At 41.9% G+C, this 22,052-nt stretch overlaps 1 protein-coding gene across 1 annotated transcript in view; it reads right to left on the bottom strand.

Annotated features, from left to right (window-relative positions):
* The window catches only part of LOC115005940 (chloride channel protein 2-like), a gene marked incomplete at its 3' end in the record, with an annotated part of 41,624 nt that overhangs the window by 14,245 nt on the left and 5,327 nt on the right, over positions 1-22,052 (bottom strand). The window contains 10 exon segments of the mRNA XM_029427932.1: positions 2,837-2,992; positions 7,167-7,251; positions 7,558-7,659; positions 10,318-10,402; positions 10,704-10,829; positions 11,056-11,134; positions 14,593-14,670; positions 15,235-15,368; positions 16,663-16,791; positions 19,846-19,977. Of these exon segments, the coding sequence (XP_029283792.1) occupies positions 2,837-2,992; positions 7,167-7,251; positions 7,558-7,659; positions 10,318-10,402; positions 10,704-10,829; positions 11,056-11,134; positions 14,593-14,670; positions 15,235-15,368; positions 16,663-16,791; positions 19,846-19,897 (1,026 nt within the window).

Consider the following 22,052-nt stretch of genomic DNA (forward strand, 5'->3'; position numbering starts at 1 on the left):
TGCAGACCGAGGGGACGCAGGCCGAGGGGGCGCGAGGATGCAGACCGAGGGGACGCAGACCGAGGGACGCAGAACGAGGGGACGCGAGGATGCAGACCGAGGGGCGCGAGGCTGCAGACCGAGGGGGCGCGAGGCTGCAGACCGAGGGGACGCGAGGCTGCAGACCGAGGGGGCGCGAGGTGCAGACCGAGGGGACGCAGACCGAGGGGACGCGAGGCTGCAGACCGAGGGGACGCGAGGCTGCAGACCGAGGGGGGGCGAGGATGCAGACCGAGGGGACGCAGGCCGAGGGGCGCGAGGTGCAGACCGAGGTGACCGCGACCGAGGGGACGCAGACCGAGGGGACGCGGAGGATGCAGACGAGGGGACGCGCGGCTGCAGACCGAGGGGCGCAGGACCGAGGCTGACAGCGACCGGGCTGGCAGACCGAGGGGACGCGAGGCTGCAGACCGAGGGGCGCGAGGCTGCAGACCGAGGGGGCGCGAGGCTGCAGACCGAGGGGACGCAGACCGAGGGGACGCGAGGCTGCAGATCGAGGGGGCGCGAGGCTGCAGACCGAGGGGACGCAGACCGAGGGGACGCGAGGCTGCAGATCGAGGGGGCGCGAGGCTGCAGACCGAGGGGACGCAGATCGAGGGGGCGCGAGGCTGCAGACCGAGGGGACGCAGATCGAGGGGACGAGAGGCTGCAGACCGAGGGGACGCAGACCTAGGGGAGGTGTGCAGGTGATTCGAGTTGGTAAAGTGTGTATTTGTATCCTCTACTCATCTCACCTCTATGTCACATATGGGGAAAGATGCATTTGCCTTTGGTTCACCTACACATACAGGAAAGATGCAAACACACACACACACACACACACACACACACACACAGGGTGGACGTCACGCTGAGAGGAATGACGCTTAAAGCCATCAGAACATTCGGCTAAAGGACAGGAGGAGGATGGGACACACACACGCACGCACAATCACACACACGCACACAATCACAATCACACACACACGCACACAACACGCAGCTCAGCAGAGATCATTTGTATCAGTGTTTCCAGCTTCCTCTCATCAGCCGAGACCCAAAGATGTTACATGTTGTATTTCACCATCTAATTTACTTTCACATATTGTTTTGTTACAAAGGTCATGCAGAGGTCACTTTTAAGAGTTTGTTCTATTTATCTTCCAGAACATCTTCTGTGAGACGAGAGGAACATGAGAACATGAGAGTGTGTGTGTGTAACTGTGTGTGTAGATGTAAACTCTCCACAGCTACATTACATCACGCCTCATGTACATATTAAACACTTGTAATATAAACTGTGTTGATGTGAGTCATGAAGTGGGGAAGCTTCATGATATCTGTTAGTTACATGTTTGACCCTGTTCACCTGTAGTGTGTACAACATGTATGACTTACCTGTTACAACATGTATGACTCTGTTCACCGTAGTGTGTACAACATGTATGACTCTGTTCACCTGTAGTGTGTACAACATGTATGACTCTGTTCACCTGTAGTGTGTACAACATGTATGACTCTGTTCACCTGTAGTGTGTACAACATGTATGACTCTGTTCACCTGTAGTGTGTACAACATGTATGACTCTGTTCACCTGTAGTGTGTACAACATGTATGACTCTGTTCACCTGTAGTGTGTACAACATGTATGACCCTGTTCACCTGTAGTGTGTACAACATGTATGACTCTGTTCACCTGTAGTGTGTACAACATGTATGACCCTGTTCACCTGTAGTGTGTACAACATGTATGACTCTGTTCACCTGTAGTGTGTACAACATGTATGACTCTGTTCACCTGTAGTGTGTACAACATGTATGACTCTGTTCACCTGTAGTGTGTACAACATGTATGACTCTGTTCACCTGTAGTGTGTACAACATGTATGACTCTGTTCACCTGTAGTGTGTACAACATGTATGACCCTGTTCACCTGTAGTGTGTAACATGTATGACCCTGTTCACCTGTAGTGTGTACACATGTATGACTCTGTTCACCTGTAGTGTGTACAACATGTATGACTCTGTTCACCTGTAGTGTGTACAACATGTATGACCCTGTTCACCTGTAGTGTGTACAACATGTATGACCCTGTTCACCTGTAGTGTGTACAACATGTATGACCCTGTTCACCTGTAGTGTGTACAACATGTATGACTCTGTTCACCTGTAGTGTGTACAACATGTATGACTCTGTTACTCTTGTAGTGTGTACAAACATGTATGTTCTGCTCATTTCCTGTTCATATATTTCTGCTTCACAGGTTTCTCTGACGCTCCCTCAACTTTGAAGTAAATGATCCGGTGGAATTGACTTAACATTAGGACACTTAAGAGTCGAATCTGACGAATTAGATTTAAACATTTGCAAGTAAAATAAAGTTATAAAACTCTAAAATAAGCCGCAGAAGATATGAAATGCTGATTAAATATGAATCTAAATAAAGACGTGCAGCATGTCTCCCTGTGTTCTGAGGAGTGGGCTGCGTTCCAACACCCTCGTGTGCAGTTGACTCGCTCCTCATGACCTTCCTTTATCTTTAGACTGTGTGTGGTTTCCACTGTAACGGCAAACTTCCTCCAACACAAGGAAGAGAAAAAAGTATTGAATAATATCCAATAAAGAAGCAAGGGGGGGTAAGTTGGGGGGGTTAAGTTGGGGGGGGTAAGTCGCGGCGGTGCAAAGATGCTAACTGAAGGTCCGCCTCCGAGATGAAGATTTAAAGCGACTGTAGGGCTCAGTGATTTATTTTCACAATAAGAGCATGGACAGTATTCGGTATGACAGTTAACCTAATTATTTTTTTAGTCCTACCTTCATGACGATGAAGAGGACCAGGGTGACGAAGACGTTGACCTGCGGGTGTTTCCAGGCTTGAGAGTGTCCGATGTAGTCAAACTCCTCGGCGATGCCTTGTTTGGCCCACGTCCGGTTGTCCAGCAACGTGACCAGAGACTCCTTCTGGGTCAGCTGGAGGTCACAGGAAAGAAGGTGAGCAACATGTGTAAACATGGAGACGGCCTGCAGGGTGTGCACGAGCTGTCTCACCCTGCAGGCCGTTTCATAATGTTTCATCGTATCTTAAAGGACATCAAAACCTGTGCGTCGGAGTCGAGTGAATATGTGAATGTTTCTACTTCAGATGCAAAGCGTGCAGCTCGACGGGCGGCGAAGTGACGAGCTGAAAGTGTCTTAAAAGATTTCAGATAAGCGAGGTTACAAATTCACCCGTCGCCGTTTAAAAGCCGGGATATCTGGAGACACTGGTGGTGATAATGTCGCCCACTGACAGAGAAATGATGACTGAGGAGGATGAGAGCAAGACAGAGGGATTTAAGATACAGACGTGTGTGTGTGTGTGTGTGTGTGTGTGTGTGTGAGTCTGAGGACACATAGAATATTTATTTTCTAATTCTGATAATTAGATGGGTGAAGGGGATGAAATTGGAGGGAACATACACACTTATAGGACAGTGTGTTCTCCAGCGCACACAAACACATGTTCACCTGCGTTGTGAGTATTAAAGGGACAGTTCTGAGGAGTTAAAGATGTCTGCCTTCTCTGCGATATAAAGGAACTCGGCCTGTGGAGCTCAAACCGCCCAAAAAATACATTAAAAACCTCAACAGTATCGTCTCTTTACAGAAATCCTGACGCAGTTACTCAACATAATCCACAGATCTTATTGTGAGCAGCTTCATGGAGGGACTACTTTCTTTCTACCGAGCTACATCCGCCAACCGTATCACTGCGCAGAAGGAAGCAAGAGGCAAACATTTGCCGATATCTCAAACAGTCCAGAACAATCGAGGCTGGTAGTCTACAGGTGAGAGGAAAACATGAACTGTCCCTTTAACAATCACACAGACAGGAACGCTAATCAGGATGTTATGAAACACTATGATGATGCTTTAATTACACAGCTGCTCGTGTAGGAAATGTAAAGCATGCTGAGCGCTGCCGATACAGTTCTGGCATCACTTTAGAGACAAGACACATATATAATAGGTATATAATAGGTATATATATTAGGTATATAATAGGTATATATATTAGGTATATAATAGGTATATATAATAAGTATACATTAGGTATATAATAGGTATACATTAGGTTATATATATTAGGTATATAATAGGTATATATATTAGGTATATATAAAGTCTATAATAGGTATATATTAAGTATATACATTAGGTATATAATAGGTATATATAAAGTCTATAATAGGTATATATTAAGTATATATATAATAAGTATACATTAGGTATATAATAGGTATATATAATAAGTATACATTAGGTATATAATAGGTATATAATAAGTATATATATTAGGTATATATAAAGTCTATAATAGGTATATATTAAGTATATATATAATAAGTATACATTAGGTATATATAATAAGTATACATTAGGTATATATTAGGTATATAATAGGTATATATAAAGTATATATATTAGGTATATATAAAGTCTATAATAGGTATATATTAGGTATATAATAGGTATATAATAAAGTCTATAATAGGGATATAATAGGTATATATATTAGGTATATAATAAGTATATATATTAGGTATATAATAGGTATATATAATAAGTATACATTAGGTATATAATAGGTATACATTAGGTATATATATTAGGTATATAATAAGTATATATATTAGGTATATAATAGGTATACATTAGGTATATATATTAGGTATATAATAAGTATATATATTAGGTATATAATAGGTATATATATTAGGTATATAATAGGTATATATATTAGGTATATAATAAGTATATATATTAGGTATATAATAGGTATATATAATAAGTATACATTAGGTATATAATAGGTATACATTAGGTATATATATTAGGTATATAATAGGTATATATATTAGGTATATATAAAGTCTATAATAGGTATATATTAAGTATATACATTAGGTATATAATAGGTATATATATTAGGTATATAATAGGTATATATTAAGTATATATATTAGGTATATAATAGGTATATATAATAAGTATACATTAGGTATATAATAGGTATATATATTAGGTATATAATAGGTATATATTAAGTATATATATTAGGTATATAATAGGTATATATAATAAGTATACATTAGGTATATAATAGGTATATATAATAAGTATACATTAGGTATATAATAGGTATACATTAGGTATATATATATTAGGTATATAATAAGTATATATATTAGGTATATAATAGGTATATATAATAAGTATACATTAGGTATATATAATAGGTATACATTAGGTATATTAATTAGGTATATAATAAGTATATATATTAGGTATATAATAGGTATACATTAGGTATATAATAGGTATATATATTAGGTATATAATAGGTATATATATTAGGTATATAATAAGTATATATATTAGGTATATAATAGGTATATATAATAAGTATACATTAGGTATATAATAGGTATACATTAGGTATATAATAGGTATATATATTAGGTATATATAAAGTCTATAATAGGTATATATTAAGTATATACATTAGGTATATAATAGGTATATATATTAGGTATATAATAGGTATATATTAAGTATATATATTAGGTATATAATAGGTATACATATTAGGTATATAATAAGTATATATATTAGGTATATATAAAGTCTATAATAGGTATATATTAAGTATATATATTAGGTATATAATAGGTATATATTAGGTATATAATAGGTATATATTAAGTATATATATTAGGTATATAATAGGTATATAATAGGTATACATATTAGGTATATATTAAGTATATATATTAGGTATATAATAGGTATATAATAAGTATATATATTAGGTATATATAAAGTCTATAATAGGTATATATATTAGGTATATAATAGGTATATATTAAGTATATATATTAGGTATATAATAGGTATATATATTAGGTCTATAATAGGTATACATTAGGTATATATATATTAGGTATATATATTAGGTATATATAAAGTCTATAATAGGTATATAATAGGTATACATTAGGTATATATATTAGGTATATAATAGGTATGTATATTAAGTATATATTAGGTATATAATAGGTATTAATTAGGTATATATATTAGGTATATATATTATGTATATAATGGGTATGTATATTAAGTATATATTAGGTATATAATAGGTATTAATTAGGTATATATATTAGGTATATATATTATGTATATAATGGGTATATATAAAGTCTATAATAGGTATACATTAGGTATATATATTAGGTATACATTAGGTATATATATTAGGTATATAGTAGGTATATATATTAGGTATATATATTAAGTATATCTTAGGTATTAATTAGGTATATATAATAGGTATATATATAGTATATAATAGGTATATATTAAGTATATACAATAGGTATATATTAGGTATATAATAGGTATATATATTAGGTCTATAATAGGTATACATTAGGTATATATATTAAGTATATAATAGGTATATATATTAGGTATATAATAGGTATGTATATTAAGTATACATTAGGTATATATTAGGTATATAATAGGTATATATATTAGGTATATAATAGGTATGTATATTAAGTATACATTAGGTATATATATTAAGTATACATTAGGTATATATATTAGGTATACATTAGGTATATAATAGATATACATTAGGTATATATAATAGGTATACATTAGTTATACAATAGGTATATAAAAGGTATATATTAGGTATATAATAGGTATATATAATAAGTATACATTAGATATATAATAGATATACATTAGGTATATATAATAGGTATACATTAGTTATACAATAGGTATATAAAAGGTATATATTAGGTATATAATAGGTATATATAATAAGTATACATTAGATATATAATAGATATACATTAGGTATACAATAGGTGTATATTAGGTATATAATAGGTATATACAATAGGTATATATTATGTATATAAAAGGTATATATTAGGTATATAAAAGGTATATAGTATACAATAGATGTATATTAGGTGTATATTAGGTATATAATAGGTATATAATAGGTGTAATACCACAGTTGTGAATTACAGTTATGGCTGCGGTGTGATAACAGCATGTGCTGAGTGGGAGCAGAACCTACCTTGCCGGCCATAAACTGTCCAAATCCAGGAGGAAATGTTAGAGTGGAAACAAGTAAAGTGACGAGCGCTGGATACAGCAGACGTCTGAGGGAGAGACGGAAGACGTTTATTGAAGAGAGAGAAACAAATAACAATTTTATGGTTGTGGATTGACTCTAGCACACGAGTAAAAAGTATAATTCCCTCTGAAACTTATGAAGTTCATGTTGCACAATGTTATGACTAATTGGTCCCCAATGAGCCTCGCTTCCATTATCCTGTCGGCCTCCGAGTACGATCTCCAGGCTCCATTTACGGAACAATTTAAATGCGTCAACTATTTTGCAACCAGAACAGGAAAAGGATGGTTATTATTTCCACTTCATGAACAGTATTCGAGTAAAAATTTACTTTTTCATGAGGAATCTGTTGATGGCCTTCTGTTTCCGGATGAACTGGACAATCAGTCGGTTCAGGTAGACGAACAGAGCCCCACCAAAACCACTGGCAATACTGCAAAAAGAGAACACACACACACACACACACACACACGTCAGGAAGAAGCATTTTTCTGCATAAAAAAGCATTCTGATCAAAGTGAAACTGGATGCAATGAATGAGTCAAAGCATCAATGAAAACATGTTTCTCTTTCAAACCTCCTCCATAGGACGTCCTAGAGTAATTGGCCACAATAAAACTCTATATATATATATAACGTTATGCAACGTAATGAGTCTCCACTACACTGGAGGCGGACGTCAGTGAAAGCTGATCGGTATATTTACAGTAGATTCTGTATGAGATGTGCAGAAATCTGAATGAAGGGCAGAATAAGAGAAAGTCTAGCAAACATGTAGGCGGGATGAGAAGAGGAAACACAAACACATGCATTAAAAGGAGAAACATACTAGAGACGGAAACACGAACAGAGGATTACAGCAAAGGGAGCGCATTCAGTCGAAGGGGGAGTGTGGGGGAGTCAGAGCTGAACGAGGGGTTTACATAAGCACTCATTGAAAGGCTCAGTGGGAGTCCTCTTTATGACAGTAAGAGCGAGAGAAAGAAGAGCCAGGAATAATAGACTCAGACAGCTATGCAGACAACCTAATGCTTATAAATTTATCTCACTGAATTATTAATTCCATCAAATACCTCTGAATAAATAATGAGCGGGATGATGAGGGAGTCGCTGTACACGAGGATGCGTGCGTGTCAAACCCTGTTGGGTTTATGGTTCTGATCAGAACTTGTGCAGACTGAACCGCTGGGTTCTGGGCCGAGAGACGCACGTCATAGGTTTTGGTCTTTTCATTTGTTGACATTGACTAGCCTCCCTGAGTTATTTGTACTGTACAAGCATGTGCACGAGGACAAACGTGCACACACAGGAAGGTCATAAGAGGCACATTGCTGCTGACGGTGAAGCAAAAGCCTGAAATGAAGTTCTAACCACTATACGAAATACAAAAACAGTACCATGAGGCCCATTTGGGGTGTGATACTCCCTTTAATTATGGGGTTTCTTTTAGGACGTCTTTCTAAGGACAGAGGGTCTAAGGACAGAGGGTGTAAGGACAGAGGGTCTAAGGACAGAGGGTGTAAGGACAGAGGGTGTAAGGACAGAGGGTCTAAGGACAGAGGGTGTAAGGACAGAGGGTCTAAGGACAGAGGGTGTAAGGACAGAGGGTGTAAGGACAGAGGGTGTAAGGAAAGAGGGTCTAAGGAAAGAGGGTCTAAGGACAGAGGGTCTAAGGAAAGAGGGTCTAAGGACAGAGGGTCTAAGGAAAGAGGGTATAAGGACAGAGGGTCTAAGGACAGAGGGTCTAAGGACAGAGGGTCTAAGGACAGAGGGTTTAAGGAAAGAGGGTCTAAGGACAGAGGGTCTAAGGAAAGAGGGTCTAAGGACAGAGGGTTTAAGGAAAGAGGGTCTAAGGACAGAGGGTCTAAGGACAGAGGGTCTAAGGACAGAGGGTTTAAGGACAGAGGGTCTAAGGACAGAGGGTCTAAGGACAGAGGGTCTAAGGACAGAGGGTTTAAGGAAAGAGGGTGTAAGGACAGAGGGTCTAAGGACAGAGGGTCTAAGGACAGAGGGTCTAAGGACAGAGGGTCTAAGGACAGAGGGTGTTGTATCCTGTACAGTCTGTAAACACTGAGACAAATGTATAATTTGTGATATTGGGCGATATAAATACATTTGATTTGATTTGATACGAAGGCTTTCATTGGCCGGTCCACACAATATCAGCTAAATGTTATATTTCTATTGACACATACACTTATGTGCTGCATGTATTTGCATATCGTTGCAGGAATCCGGTTGTATTTTCGCCTCCGTGTGTCCCACTGATTCTCATTTCTTCAACCCAGAAGGTGTGAACAGTAAAGAGAATGACGCACGGCTGACTGAGACACTGACCGACTGAAGAAAGATGAAGAACAAAAGATGACAAGGAGGAATACTTTCAGGAGCCTACGCAGAAGTGCTTTGATTTCCAGCTTCTTTGCAGGAGTCCTCTCGCTCACAGCCGGCGAGGAGCCCTGAGGCTGAGGCAGGATAGAATAAGACATCCCTCGCCTGCAACCGGCTGAATTATCCACGTTAGGTGACTCACGCAGGCTACCCTGAAGAAACACCTTCACAAGTGAGCAGCTCCTGAATTATACCTGAGTCCATGCTGCACACAGTAAATCAGAACACCTGCCAAAACAACACGATGTGCAGAAACAATAACTCTGATTTTAGAAGTTTCTGTGGTTTTTATGGCTAGTTTTTACCACTTTCCATTAAGGTTGTTCCTAAAGGCTTCCTTCATGTTTAATCTAAAGTTTGAACTCGGAAACTATAGTTTAAAAGTAAGAAAACTCTCAACATTTAGCACAACTTCATCTATAAGGTTAAATGTGTTTATTCCAAGGCCTTTTGTTTTTTTATATCGCAGGAAGACATGTCAGTGTAAATTATGTCAATATGTAATTTAAATGTGTACATTTATAACAATTTTAATAATAAGTTATCTCTACTTTCTAAAGAGGGATTGTTCATAAAAAGCTTATCAATTGTAAATAAATGGTTAAAACCTTTAAAAACTGTCGCTGGTTTTGAGTCGATGGTTCACTTTCCTTCTGTGGTTTGAAACCAATATACATTCACAATCCCAGTCGAGACTCACCCGATGACGGCGAAGGCAGGAAGCTCCTGGAGGTCAAACGGGAAGTCGAGGCGGAAACGGGTTTTAAAAAGGGCTGTGATGGTTTCTGGAGAGGGAAAGTAGAGTCAGGGAGGAGAACAGAGCCAACACCAGGTCCGACACCAGGTCCGACACCAGGTCCGACACCAGGTCCGAGACCAGGTACAAGACCAGGTCCGACACCAGGTCCGACACCAGGTCCGACACCAGGTCCGAGAACAGGTCCAGGAATGCGAGCCTGATGAGACACCTGAGTAATCCAAGTCTTGGGTATTTTGAAAGACTTTTCTGAACTTTTCTAATTGTGAAAAGTATTCTGAATCATTCCAACATCTATATTCAGTATTCGGAGCACTCGTCCTCCTCACCTTCGTCTCTGTTCCACACGGCCAGGACTCTGAAGATGAAGGCACTGAAAGTCGCAGCGAAGAAACCTCTCCAGTAGTTCCTCACGGCAAAGAACGTGGACGTTACTTCAATACTGAACAACACACCTGCAACACACACACACACACACACACACCATTTAAATGTGGACATGAGTTGGTCACAGTTTCCCCATGAAGTGTATTTATATGCCGTTTTAAATATGAACACGCAGAACCTTTTTAAAGACAATGTGTTTCACTTGTGTCCTGATGTTCACAGAGCTCATATCACACATCTCAGACACCTGCAGTGAAGTGTGTGTCAGACTTTATATTCCCTGTGAAGACTCACCTCCTATGGGTGCAGCGAAGCAGCAGCCGACTCCCACCGCACAGGCCGCCGCCAGCATCTCGATGTTCCTCGACTCATTCTGAAACACATAAACACGTCCGCGGTTACAGGACAGTCACCTCTGATACGTACAGTCACTAACTCAAAGAACACAAAGGCTGAATCAGAGCTCATATTTAAAACACATTAAACATCCTGTCATCGGCTTAACCCTCAAGCCAACATGTCACATACAAAGACCCCAACAACAAACAACCATCTGAGCAGAAACGTTATGAGTTATGTCATTAATGTCATCAGAAGACTTTTTTAGGAAAGTTACAGCATGTTGTGTAAAAGGACAACAGACGGAGCACATGAGGAAATGTGTGTGTACTATTACAGCTGCGCAGGCTGCAGCAGACGGGGGTCCCCCAGGACACAATGCATCGGTATTCATATGAAAGAATTAGGAACAAATTGAGTGAAAAAGTTGTTTAAAATTTGGAAAGATAGAATAAAGCAGCTGTGACAGGAAGTGAAGCTCTGGGGTCTGATGAGGTCGTTGTTAGGATGAAGGTTAAACTTCTGACAAAACTGATTTTGAAACCGAGTCGTCACATTCAAAAGGGAAGAAAAAGAAAAGTTGATAAAACAGTTTCATGCACTGAAGTAGCCTCTAACTGCACAGTCCATACCAAGCTCGTCCTCCACTCTGTCTTTAAGAGAACAATGAGCCTCAGTGCACCCTGGGAAATGGAGTTCTTCTCGACATGCATGATCTTACTTACCCGTACTGCTATGAGACTGGCTTACTTCAAGCAGCATGGCAGTAATAAAGAAAGGTTAGTGTGTGTGTGTGTGTGTGTGTGTTCCCTCTGGCTGTACACTCAGTGGCTTATCCTGGTCTTACAAACTCACAGCGTGGAGCTGTTGATAAGCATGCTGTACTGCAGCTTACACACACACACACACACACACACACACACACACACACACACACACACACACACACACACACCAAAACATGTTAATCTGGAATTAATATTTAAAAAATGCCAGGAGGCTGGAATATTTCCACTTCTTCCAAATGTAAATCGTTTTGGCAAAAAGACGTTTTTATTGCTTTGAATGATCTTCGTGGAGTGAATGTAGATTGTCACGTAGAATAATGACACCATCTGCGTTGAGCTCCGTCCTCTCATTTGACAAGACTGCACCAGGCATGGACTGTGGGGCATGCTGGGAAATGTGCGATTGATTTACCTTAATGTCTACAAGACAGGGCTCCTCCAGGAAGCAAAGGAGTAAAGACAAAGTTAAGCTACGAAGAGACGATGAATAAGACCTTCCACCGCCGACACTCGTCGGACTTTATACGACTTAAAGCAGCAGTACTTACGCTCAATCTAGATGACAACATGTTTCACATTATAACTGATCCCCTGTCTGTCTGCAGAGTACTGGAGAACTCATCCCTCAGTTTCTTTTACAATCTAAAAGCGCTGAATCAAAACGCTGGTTTTTCCAGCCCACAGACGACATCATACAGCCGTGCACCGCTGCAGAGCGACACTTCACTCTCAGCATTAATGTGCATTACAATGCAGCGCAACAGGGTGAGAGGGAGACTGCTGCTGAGGATTACAGAAAACTAGAAGGTGGAAAGGCAGATGGAGAAATTAGAAGTGAGAGAGGAGATGGAGGAGATGGAGATGGAGGACAGGAGGTGTCTTTACGGAGGCTTGTAAACTGATGTCACAGCGTTTATTACGAGGTAAACTGGAAAAGCGCTCAGTCACCTAAAGACAAGCAAAAGCACATTTAAACGTTCCCACTTTTTATCTTCAGCCAAAGCAAAACTTGCAAGACTCGTGCATGTTTCTCCACTTCATCACCGTCTGACGCGTCTCACATTTTCTCCAACACAGCAAGTTTCAGAGTTTTTTCCGGCGTCCTCGACAAACCAATCCGCTCGATGCTCCACGTCAGCTTTGCATCAACAGATCCGTTTATTCAAGGCGCTGACGGTAAGGTTCGGTTGGGATGCGGCGTGGAGACTCTGTCTCACTGCCCTGTGAACTCCTTCAAACCCTCCCAGCTTCCCCGCATGTCGTCCCTCAAGGGACTCTGCCTTCCTCCAGAGAAGAAGAGGACAAGAAGCAGGAGGCGATGAAGATGAAGATCATCAGTTTCACAATCTGCATCTTCTGAGTGCAGTTACTGAGCCACTCTTCAGCTGAACAAATACAGAGCGACGAAGAGGTTCAGTCAAGCTGCAGCCTCTTAAACTGTCCCAAGAACATCATCTTCATTCTTCTGTTTCTCAGATCACCTGCTGTCATCATCTTCCTCCCTCTTTCACTCTGCTTCAAACATCTTCCTCTTCATCATGCGTGAGCGCTGCCTGCAGACGTCACCGGCTGATTGATGCAAAATCACTCAAAGTTTAAACTTCTGTCCAACGTCCCGGTTTCTGTCCACTGGTCCACGTTCACGGAGCAACAGGCTGCAGTTATGTGACCTCCCGCCTGCATGAGCGCTCATCAACAAGCCCCCCCCATAGACTATTATCTCTGCACATTCTCTCTTTACTCTGAACTTGTGCACACCCTACCCATGTTGTACATATTTGTTGCAGTATTTTTAATAGTATCTTTTCATATATATATTTATTTTCTTCTATTCTATAATAAAATGTTCTTTTCCTGTATTTTTATGTCCTCTCAATATGTTTATTGTACGCACCAATCACCGAGGTACCTCCCCTGTAAATGTAAATAAGAAACTATTTGAAGACTGGCCAAAACATTATTATTATTAATATTATTATTATTATTATTATTAATAAAGGTTTAAGCTTTAGTGCCCAGCGTGCACCGTCCTGACCAATAACATAACATTAAATTAATAAAGGCTTATTAAAGCAAATGGAAGTTAAATATATATAATATATATATATATATATTATATAATATATTATATAATATATTATATATAATATATTATATAATATTATATATATAATATATATATATATATATATATTAATATATATATATATATATATATATATATATATATATATATATATATATATATATATATATATATATATATATATATATATATATTAATCTATATATATATATATATATATATATATATATATATATATATATATAATATTGCTTTATAAAGAAATTATTTAATTAATATAATTATGTAATAGCTTCAAATTATGTCTTTATTTTCGTATTGTGTTTTCCATAACGGCAGTTTAATAGAAATGTAACTTAAAGTCTTTTCCTTCATAAACAGCTGATGATGATGTCGACATGTTTACTACGAGCTCTCCTGTCACATCTCTGACATTAATATTACTATTTATAAGTCTTGATAATAATATTAGTAGTTAGCAGCTGTCTGCGTGTTTCAGTTCCATAACTGAAGGTTCAGACGAGGAAAATATGGAAATGTGAGTTTGAGGTTGAAATGAAAATGAAAAAGAGAAAGATTGAGAGGAAGGACACGACACGTATAAGAAATAAAACTTACCTCGTAGATTCCTCCGAACAGAGACATGAACTTGCTGAGGAGAGCGGCACACAGACTGGCGATGTGAACGAACGGACCCTGACGGGACAGAAGCACGAGGAGAAAGGTTAAAAGATGTAAGCAGTTAGGACGCACGCTCCGTCTGGTTGTGCGTCACAAACAACCGGCTCCGGAGAATATTACAATTCTGAGGAAGTTCAAAGTGGAACTAACAGGATTAAAAGTGAGAGCATCACATCAGACTCTGTTAAAGAGAGAGGCCTGCACTGAATCTGAACTGTGGCTGCTGCTGCAGTGTGTGTGTGTGTGTGTGTGTGTGTGTGTGTGTGTAGAAAATGTATTTTCCTCCGAGCATGTCTTCAGGCTACGCAGTGTCTTTTGGGAGATGCCACACTTACCTGAAAATGTTTTTGACACAGACACAGAGACACACAGACGCACACACAGACACACACACACACACAGACACACACACACACACACACACAGACACACACAGACACACAATCCTAATCTAAATGTTTTTGATGACTGATAATAAAGTGATTTGAAGCTGCAGCTGTGATTCTGTGCTAATATTTAGCAGCTGGATGTTGATGGCAGCTCGGTGCCAATCTGTGTGCGTGTGTGTGTGTGTGTTACCTCCTTGCCCAGGGGCATGCCGCTGCCCAGAGCGCAGGTGAGGCCGATGACTTTGGCCACGAAGGTTTTGAACGTGAGGTATTCCTTCAGCACGACTCCTCTCAGGATGGTCTTCATCTCCGGGATACCTGAACCTGCAGACACAGACACACACAGCGGACGTCAACGTGCCAGTTTAACACTCTGATGGATGTGCATATTACCGTAGCTTAGCACAAAGCATGTAGCAGTTTCTATAAGGGTTGTGTGCGGGACTACTTCTCGTCCAGGAGCAGTCGCTCAGCACACAGTCCTAATTAATCTGAGTCCCTCTGCTGAACTAAGATCGCCTGTAGCTTCATATTCAGACAGAAAGTAACACAATCATTAAACCAACAAGTCAAACTCATTTAAGAGAAATGTCATCCAGTGGCTCCTCTGGAATCATTAACATTCAGCTGCCACAGCTCATTTGGACTCGTACTGGATCATTAAGTCTGGAAGTAGGACTTCATATCATCATATGTATATTATAGTTTCATTCTGTAGCCTGTGTGCTCATATCATCTACTTCCAGAAGATGCTGGCTTCTTGTTCTGCAAGGTGAGAACAGCTGAGTTTAAAGAGCTTCAGGGAGGTGAGGGGGGGGGGGGGGTCTCACAGAGGACACCTCCGACTCTCAGCAGCACACACGTCTCATCAGTAAACCTGCAGCAGAACTTCAGGCCCCTGAAGTGAATTCAGACGGACTAACCCGACATCCTGGTGGAGGATCTCTCTCTCAGCCTTTAGGGGCCTCACGAGGAGCAGACAGGTGCAACACTGAAGCACACTCTCAGGTGTTCATCAATACAGGCGGCAGCACGAGCCGTTAGTTTAGGACTGAAGCTTTAGTATCTCTCACAAACAGGTACTGAGTGTCAGAGCTCCAAGTGCTAACAAACATTAAAAACCTCAACAGTAACGTGTCATCACAGAAATCACGAGTATTTATTCATGTAGGGACTACTTTCTGTCTGCCGCATCACCGCGCAGAAGGAAGCGTGCATCTATAGACGGCGTAAGCTGTAAACATTAATGGCGTCCTCCTCGGCTGTAACGTGTTCCAGTGGTAATATAGATGAATGTGGCACTTATTTTATATTACTATTATACTTACTATACTCTATAATATATTAACCCTGACCCAAAAAACTAAATATTCAAATTGCAATGAAATAGAACGAAGAACCGAGTCGTCACATTTAAGATGTGTTGATGAAGTTTCATCATCTAATTATTGAGCAGCACGACTGTGATACACACAACTCAACCCTTTATAGTATCACGTGATGTGTGTGTTCTTTATCTACAGTATGGGCTCTGTGTGTGTGTGTGTGTGTGTGTGTGTGTGTGTGTGTGTGTGTGTGTGTGTGTGTGTGTGTGTGTGTGTGTGTGTGTTGGTCGTACCGACAGCCTGGGGGGCGAGGATCTGCGTGAAGCCGGCAGAGAAGGTGATGAGGACGACGGGGTAGGTGACCCAGGCCAGATACTGCAGGAACACGTTGCTGTCCAGACCCCCGTACATCCACTTCTGTGCTGTGGACACACACACACACACACACACACACGCACACGCACACACACCATGGTAGATGTGTTACAGGACGAGAGGAAGGAGAGTTGGTGTGTTTAGTGTTGGAGTATTTAAACCCAGAGCTAATAAGGGATCTGAGAAAGTTACTGATGCAATCTGTAAACTTTTGGTATGAAGCCGTGTTGAAGCCAGTGAACTGTGGCTGCTGCAGTGTGTGTGTGTGTGTGTGTGTGTGTGTGTGTGTGTGTGTGTGTGTCTCTTCAGGACAGGTGGTTAGTCATGGTGGCTGTATCCAATTAAAATAACTGTACACCATAACTGGAACTGACAAGACTAGGTTGGCTTCTCCTTGAGAGCACCACACACACACACACTCACACACACTCACACACACAAACACACTCTCACTCTCTCACACACACATCGAGCATGAGATATATATTTGAAATTTGAATAAGAGCTCTTACAACTTCCTTCAATCATTTCAAGATGTCCACCTTCTTCTTCCCGAGTGTAAAGTTAACTCACTGACAAATCCCTCGTTGCCGTCCTCTCCTCCCTCACTTCCTTCCCTTGATCCTCTCCTCCCTCACTTCCTTCCCTTGATCCTCTCCTCCCTCACTTCCTTCCCTTGATCCTCTCCTCCCTCACTTCCTTCCCTTGATCCTCTCCTGCCTCACTTCCTTCCCTTGATCCTCTCCTGCCTCACTTCCTTCCCTTGATCCTCTCCTGCCTCACTTCCTTCCCTTGATCCTCTCCTGCCTCGCTTCCTTCCCTTGATCCTCTCCTGCCTCGCTTCCTTCCCTTGATCCTCTCCTGCCTCGTTTCCTTCCCTTGATCCTCTCCTGCCTCGCTTCCTTCCCTTGATCCTCTCCTCCCTCGCTTCCTTCCCTTGATCCTCTCCTCCCTCGCTTCCTTCCCTTGATCCTCTCCTCCCTCACTTCCTTGATCCTCTCCTCCCTCACTTCCTTTCCTTGATCCTCTCCTCTCCTCCCTCACTTCCTTTCCTTGATCCGATCCTCTCCTCCCTCACTTTCTTCCCTTGATCCTCTCCTCCCTCACTTTCTTCCCTTGATCCTCTCCTGCCTCACTTCCTTCCCTTGATCCTCTCCTCCCTCACTTCCTTCCCTTGATCCTCTCCTCCCTCACTTCCTTCCCTTGATCCTCTCCTCCCTCACTTCCTTCCCTTGATCCTCTCCTCCCTCACTTCCTTCCCTTGATCCTCTCCTGCCTCGCTTCCTTCCCTTGATCCTCTCCTGCCTCGCTTCCTTCCCTTGATCCTCTCCTGCCTCGCTTCCTTCCCTTGATCCTCTCCTGCCTCGCTTCCTTCCCTTGATCCTCTCCTGCCTCGCTTCCTTCCCTTGATCCTCTCCTGCCTCGCTTCCTTTCCTTGATCCTCTCCTCCCTCGCTTCCTTCCCTTGATCCTCTCCTGCCTCGCTTCCTTCCCTTGATCCTCTCCTGCCTCGCTTCCTTCCCTTGATCCTCTCCTCCCTCGCTTCCTTCCCTTGATCCTCTCCTCCCTCACTTCCTTCCCTTGATCCTCTCCTCCCTCACTTCCTTTCCTTGATCCTCTCCTCCCTCACTTCCTTTCCTTGATCCTCTCCTCCCTCACTTCCTTTCCTTGATCCTCTCCTCCTCACTTCCTTCCCTTGATCCTCTCCTCCTCACTTCCTTCCCTTGATCCTCTCCTCCCTCACTTTCTTCCCTTGATCCTCTCCTGCCTCACTTTCTTCCCTTGATCCTCTCCTGCCTCACTTCCTTCCCTTGATCCTCTCCTCCCTCACTTCCTTCCCTTGATCCTCTCCTCCCTCACTTCCTTCCCTTGATCCTCTCCTCCCTCACTTCCTTCCCTTGATCCTCTCCTCCCTCACTTCCTTCCCTTGATCCTCTCCTGCCTCGCTTCCTTCCCTTGATCCTCTCCTGCCTCGCTTCCTTCCCTTGATCCTCTCCTGCCTCGCTTCCTTCCCTTGATCCTCTCCTGCCTCGCTTCCTTCCCTTGATCCTCTCCTGCCTCGCTTCCTTCCCTTGATCCTCTCCTGCCTCGCTTCCTTTCCTTGATCCTCTCCTCCCTCGCTTCCTTCCCTTGATCCTCTCCTGCCTCGCTTCCTTCCCTTGATCCTCTCCTGCCTCGCTTCCTTCCCTTGATCCTCTCCTCCCTCGCTTCCTTCCCTTGATCCTCTCCTCCCTCACTTCCTTCCCTTGATCCTCTCCTCCCTCACTTCCTTTCCTTGATCCTCTCCTCCCTCACTTCCTTTCCTTGATCCTCTCCTCCCTCACTTCCTTTCCTTGATCCTCTCCTCTCCTCCCTCACTTCCTTCCCTTGATCCTCTCCTCCCTCACTTTCTTCCCTTGATCCTCTCCTGCCTCACTTTCTTCCCTTGATCCTCTCCTGCCTCACTTTCTTCCCTTGATCCTCTCCTGCCTCGCTTCCTTCCCTTGATCCTCTCCTGCCTCACTTCCTTCCCTTGATCCTCTCCTGCCTCACTTCCTTCCCTTGATCCTCTCCTCCCTCACTTCCTTCCCTTGATCCTCTCCTCCCTCACTTCCTTCCCTTGATCCTCTCCTGCCTCACTTCCTTCCCTTGATCCTCTCCTGCCTCACTTCCTTCCCTTGATCCTCTCCTGCCTCACTTCCTTCCCTTGATCCTCTCCTGCCTCGCTTCCTTTCCTTGATCCTCTCCTCCCTCGCTTCCTTCCCTTGATCCTCTCCTGCCTCGCTTCCTTCCCTTGATCCTCTCCTCCCTCGCTTCCTTCCCTTGATCCTCTCCTCCCTCACTTCCTTCCCTTGATCCTCTCCTCCCTCACTTCCTTCCCTTGAGGATGTGGTTCAAACAGTGAAATTGTATATTTACGCCGGATATGTTTTGCAGTTTGACTTCCTGGAGAGAAATCTATGTTCTGTTGCACTTAATAAATAAAGTTACATCTTTACCTTCCTATTCTCCAACCTTATATCCCTCGTGTCTGGATCCACGTAGCATCTATCCTACACAAGTCTCACCTGCTGCTCGTGCTCCAACCTGTAGGTACTACATCCGATCCCCCCCCTCCCTCACCTTGTAGACAGATGGCGATGCAGAAGTCCACCGCCCAGCTGACCAGGGCCATGAGGAGTCCCAGCAGGATGAGGAAGATCCAGTCCTCCCCGACCCGCGAGATCAGGAACTTCTGACAGCGAACCGTGCAGACTACAGGGACACAACACAACATGTTAGGACTACAAACTCACACACAACAACTACATTACCCAGACACTGGACAGTGAAAACAGGGTTTCCATCCAACAGCTTTTGCAACGCTGAGCACCAGTAAGTATGTTATATATATTACAACAATGTTTTACATTAAAATGGAGCCACTTTGCATTTTGGGTAATACTTTAATTTACCAATCGGTCATTTCCTGGAAGGTTTTATGTTCGACACTAATTACGGGCAAAGCCATTTGAGTTTAGTTGTGTTAAATGTATAAGTTGTTATATTCATGCACTAGTCATTAAATATATATGAAATATTATATTTATGTTGAATTGTACGCTCTCCTACAGACAAACCTCTTCGCTCAGATTACTAAGACACCAGGGTGTGCTAGAAAGGAAGAGAAGATATTAGCAGTTAAACTGTCTTCACTTGTAATAAATGATCCTTTCTGGGAGTCTGTCTCTTAATGAAAGGCACACATCACTGCAGGAAACTATGAGACCTGTAAAATACAACCTTCTTTCCTCACTTCCTGTCGCGGCGTCGAGCGATGTTTTGTTTATTGGGACCCCGTTAGTAAATACATACGTTATAAATTAAAACATTTTTAATGACATTTTCAAGGATAAGAGTTCCACCAAAACATGTAATTCAGTATTTTAGGTGACACTTTAAATATAACTATTAATGAAATGCATTTTAATTGCTATTTATCCAAAAATGTATTCGCCGGAACAATAACTTCATATTATTCAATAAAGACTTTTTAAAGTTGGGATGGAAAGACAGCGAGCTTTGATGTGAAACGAAAAAGAAATAAAGACGGTTAGTTCGTTTTACCAACGAAGTCCAGCTGAAGTTATTAAATCATTATGTGACGGACTGTCGTCACCTTGTTACAAGGGGACGAAGACAAAACACACTGGATGTATTACAAGCACACACAACTGGAGGCACTACAAAGCAACACACACACACACACACACACCAGTGCATGAAGCACAACCACAACTATACTCACCTGCAAGCAACAGGAATCTCAGATTCACGGCTAATGTGTTGCATAAATCCGAGACATGAACACACAGATATTAATTATGACTAATTTCTGGAACAAAACATTGACGGTGATTCATTAGGATGCGCAGAACTCATAATGCCTCTCGTTCACACACTTTATTCCTCCCCTCTCCCCTCTCTCTCCCTCTCTCCCTCTCCTCTCCCCTCTCTCCTCTCTCCTCTCTCTCCTCTCAATTCTCAGGTTTGTATTTCAATGTACCCAAGAATCCCCAACCACCTGTGTGTAAACATGCCCAGGTGTACACACAGGTGAGAGAACAAGATGCCGTCCTTCTTAAGAATCTTAGTTCTGTATTTTTGGGGGAACTGTACCTTTAAGTAATATTGTTTTCTATCACTCCACAGACAGTTCTGAGAAACAGCCTTCATACATGTATACATTTAGATTAGGATTGAACGTGTGTGTGTGTGTGTGTGTGTGTGTAGTGCACACTTGTGCGTCATCTCACCCACGGGCCGTCTGTGTTGTTGGACCCTTCTGTCATCCAGACACTAGTCAATGTAAATGAGTGTCAGTGTGTGTGTTTGTGTCTGAGAGCAGGCATGTGCACAGACAGTATTTTTTTGTACTTCTAAACGTGTGTGTGTGTCAGTAATCTTGTCTTTTTGGAGATGTAATTTAGTTAGCTCTGTCTGTGCTGTTATTGTCTAATAGCTTTTCCGCAGTATACACACACACAGACACACACACACACACACACACAGACAGACACACACAGACACAGACACACAGACACACACACACACACCCTGCAGACTGGTTGCTGACTTTATTCTTCATGGCATGCAATAAGCAGCATGCTCCCAATCACTCTCATTGCCTTCTGACTCACCCTCTGCACCACTCTCCCCTTTCATCCCTCCCTTCCCTGATCCAATCATCCCTCTCTTCCTTCTTCTGCTTTCTGCTAATCACATCCAACCTCCGACTTCACCTCTCGTATGTTTCTCCCCCTCTCAGGCCTTATCTGCTGCCCTCCAGT

The sequence above is a fragment of the Cottoperca gobio genome, unplaced genomic scaffold, assembly GCF_900634415.1.
Source record: "Cottoperca gobio unplaced genomic scaffold, fCotGob3.1 fCotGob3_406arrow_ctg1, whole genome shotgun sequence".
Classification (NCBI taxonomy): domain Eukaryota; kingdom Metazoa; phylum Chordata; class Actinopteri; order Perciformes; family Bovichtidae; genus Cottoperca; species Cottoperca gobio.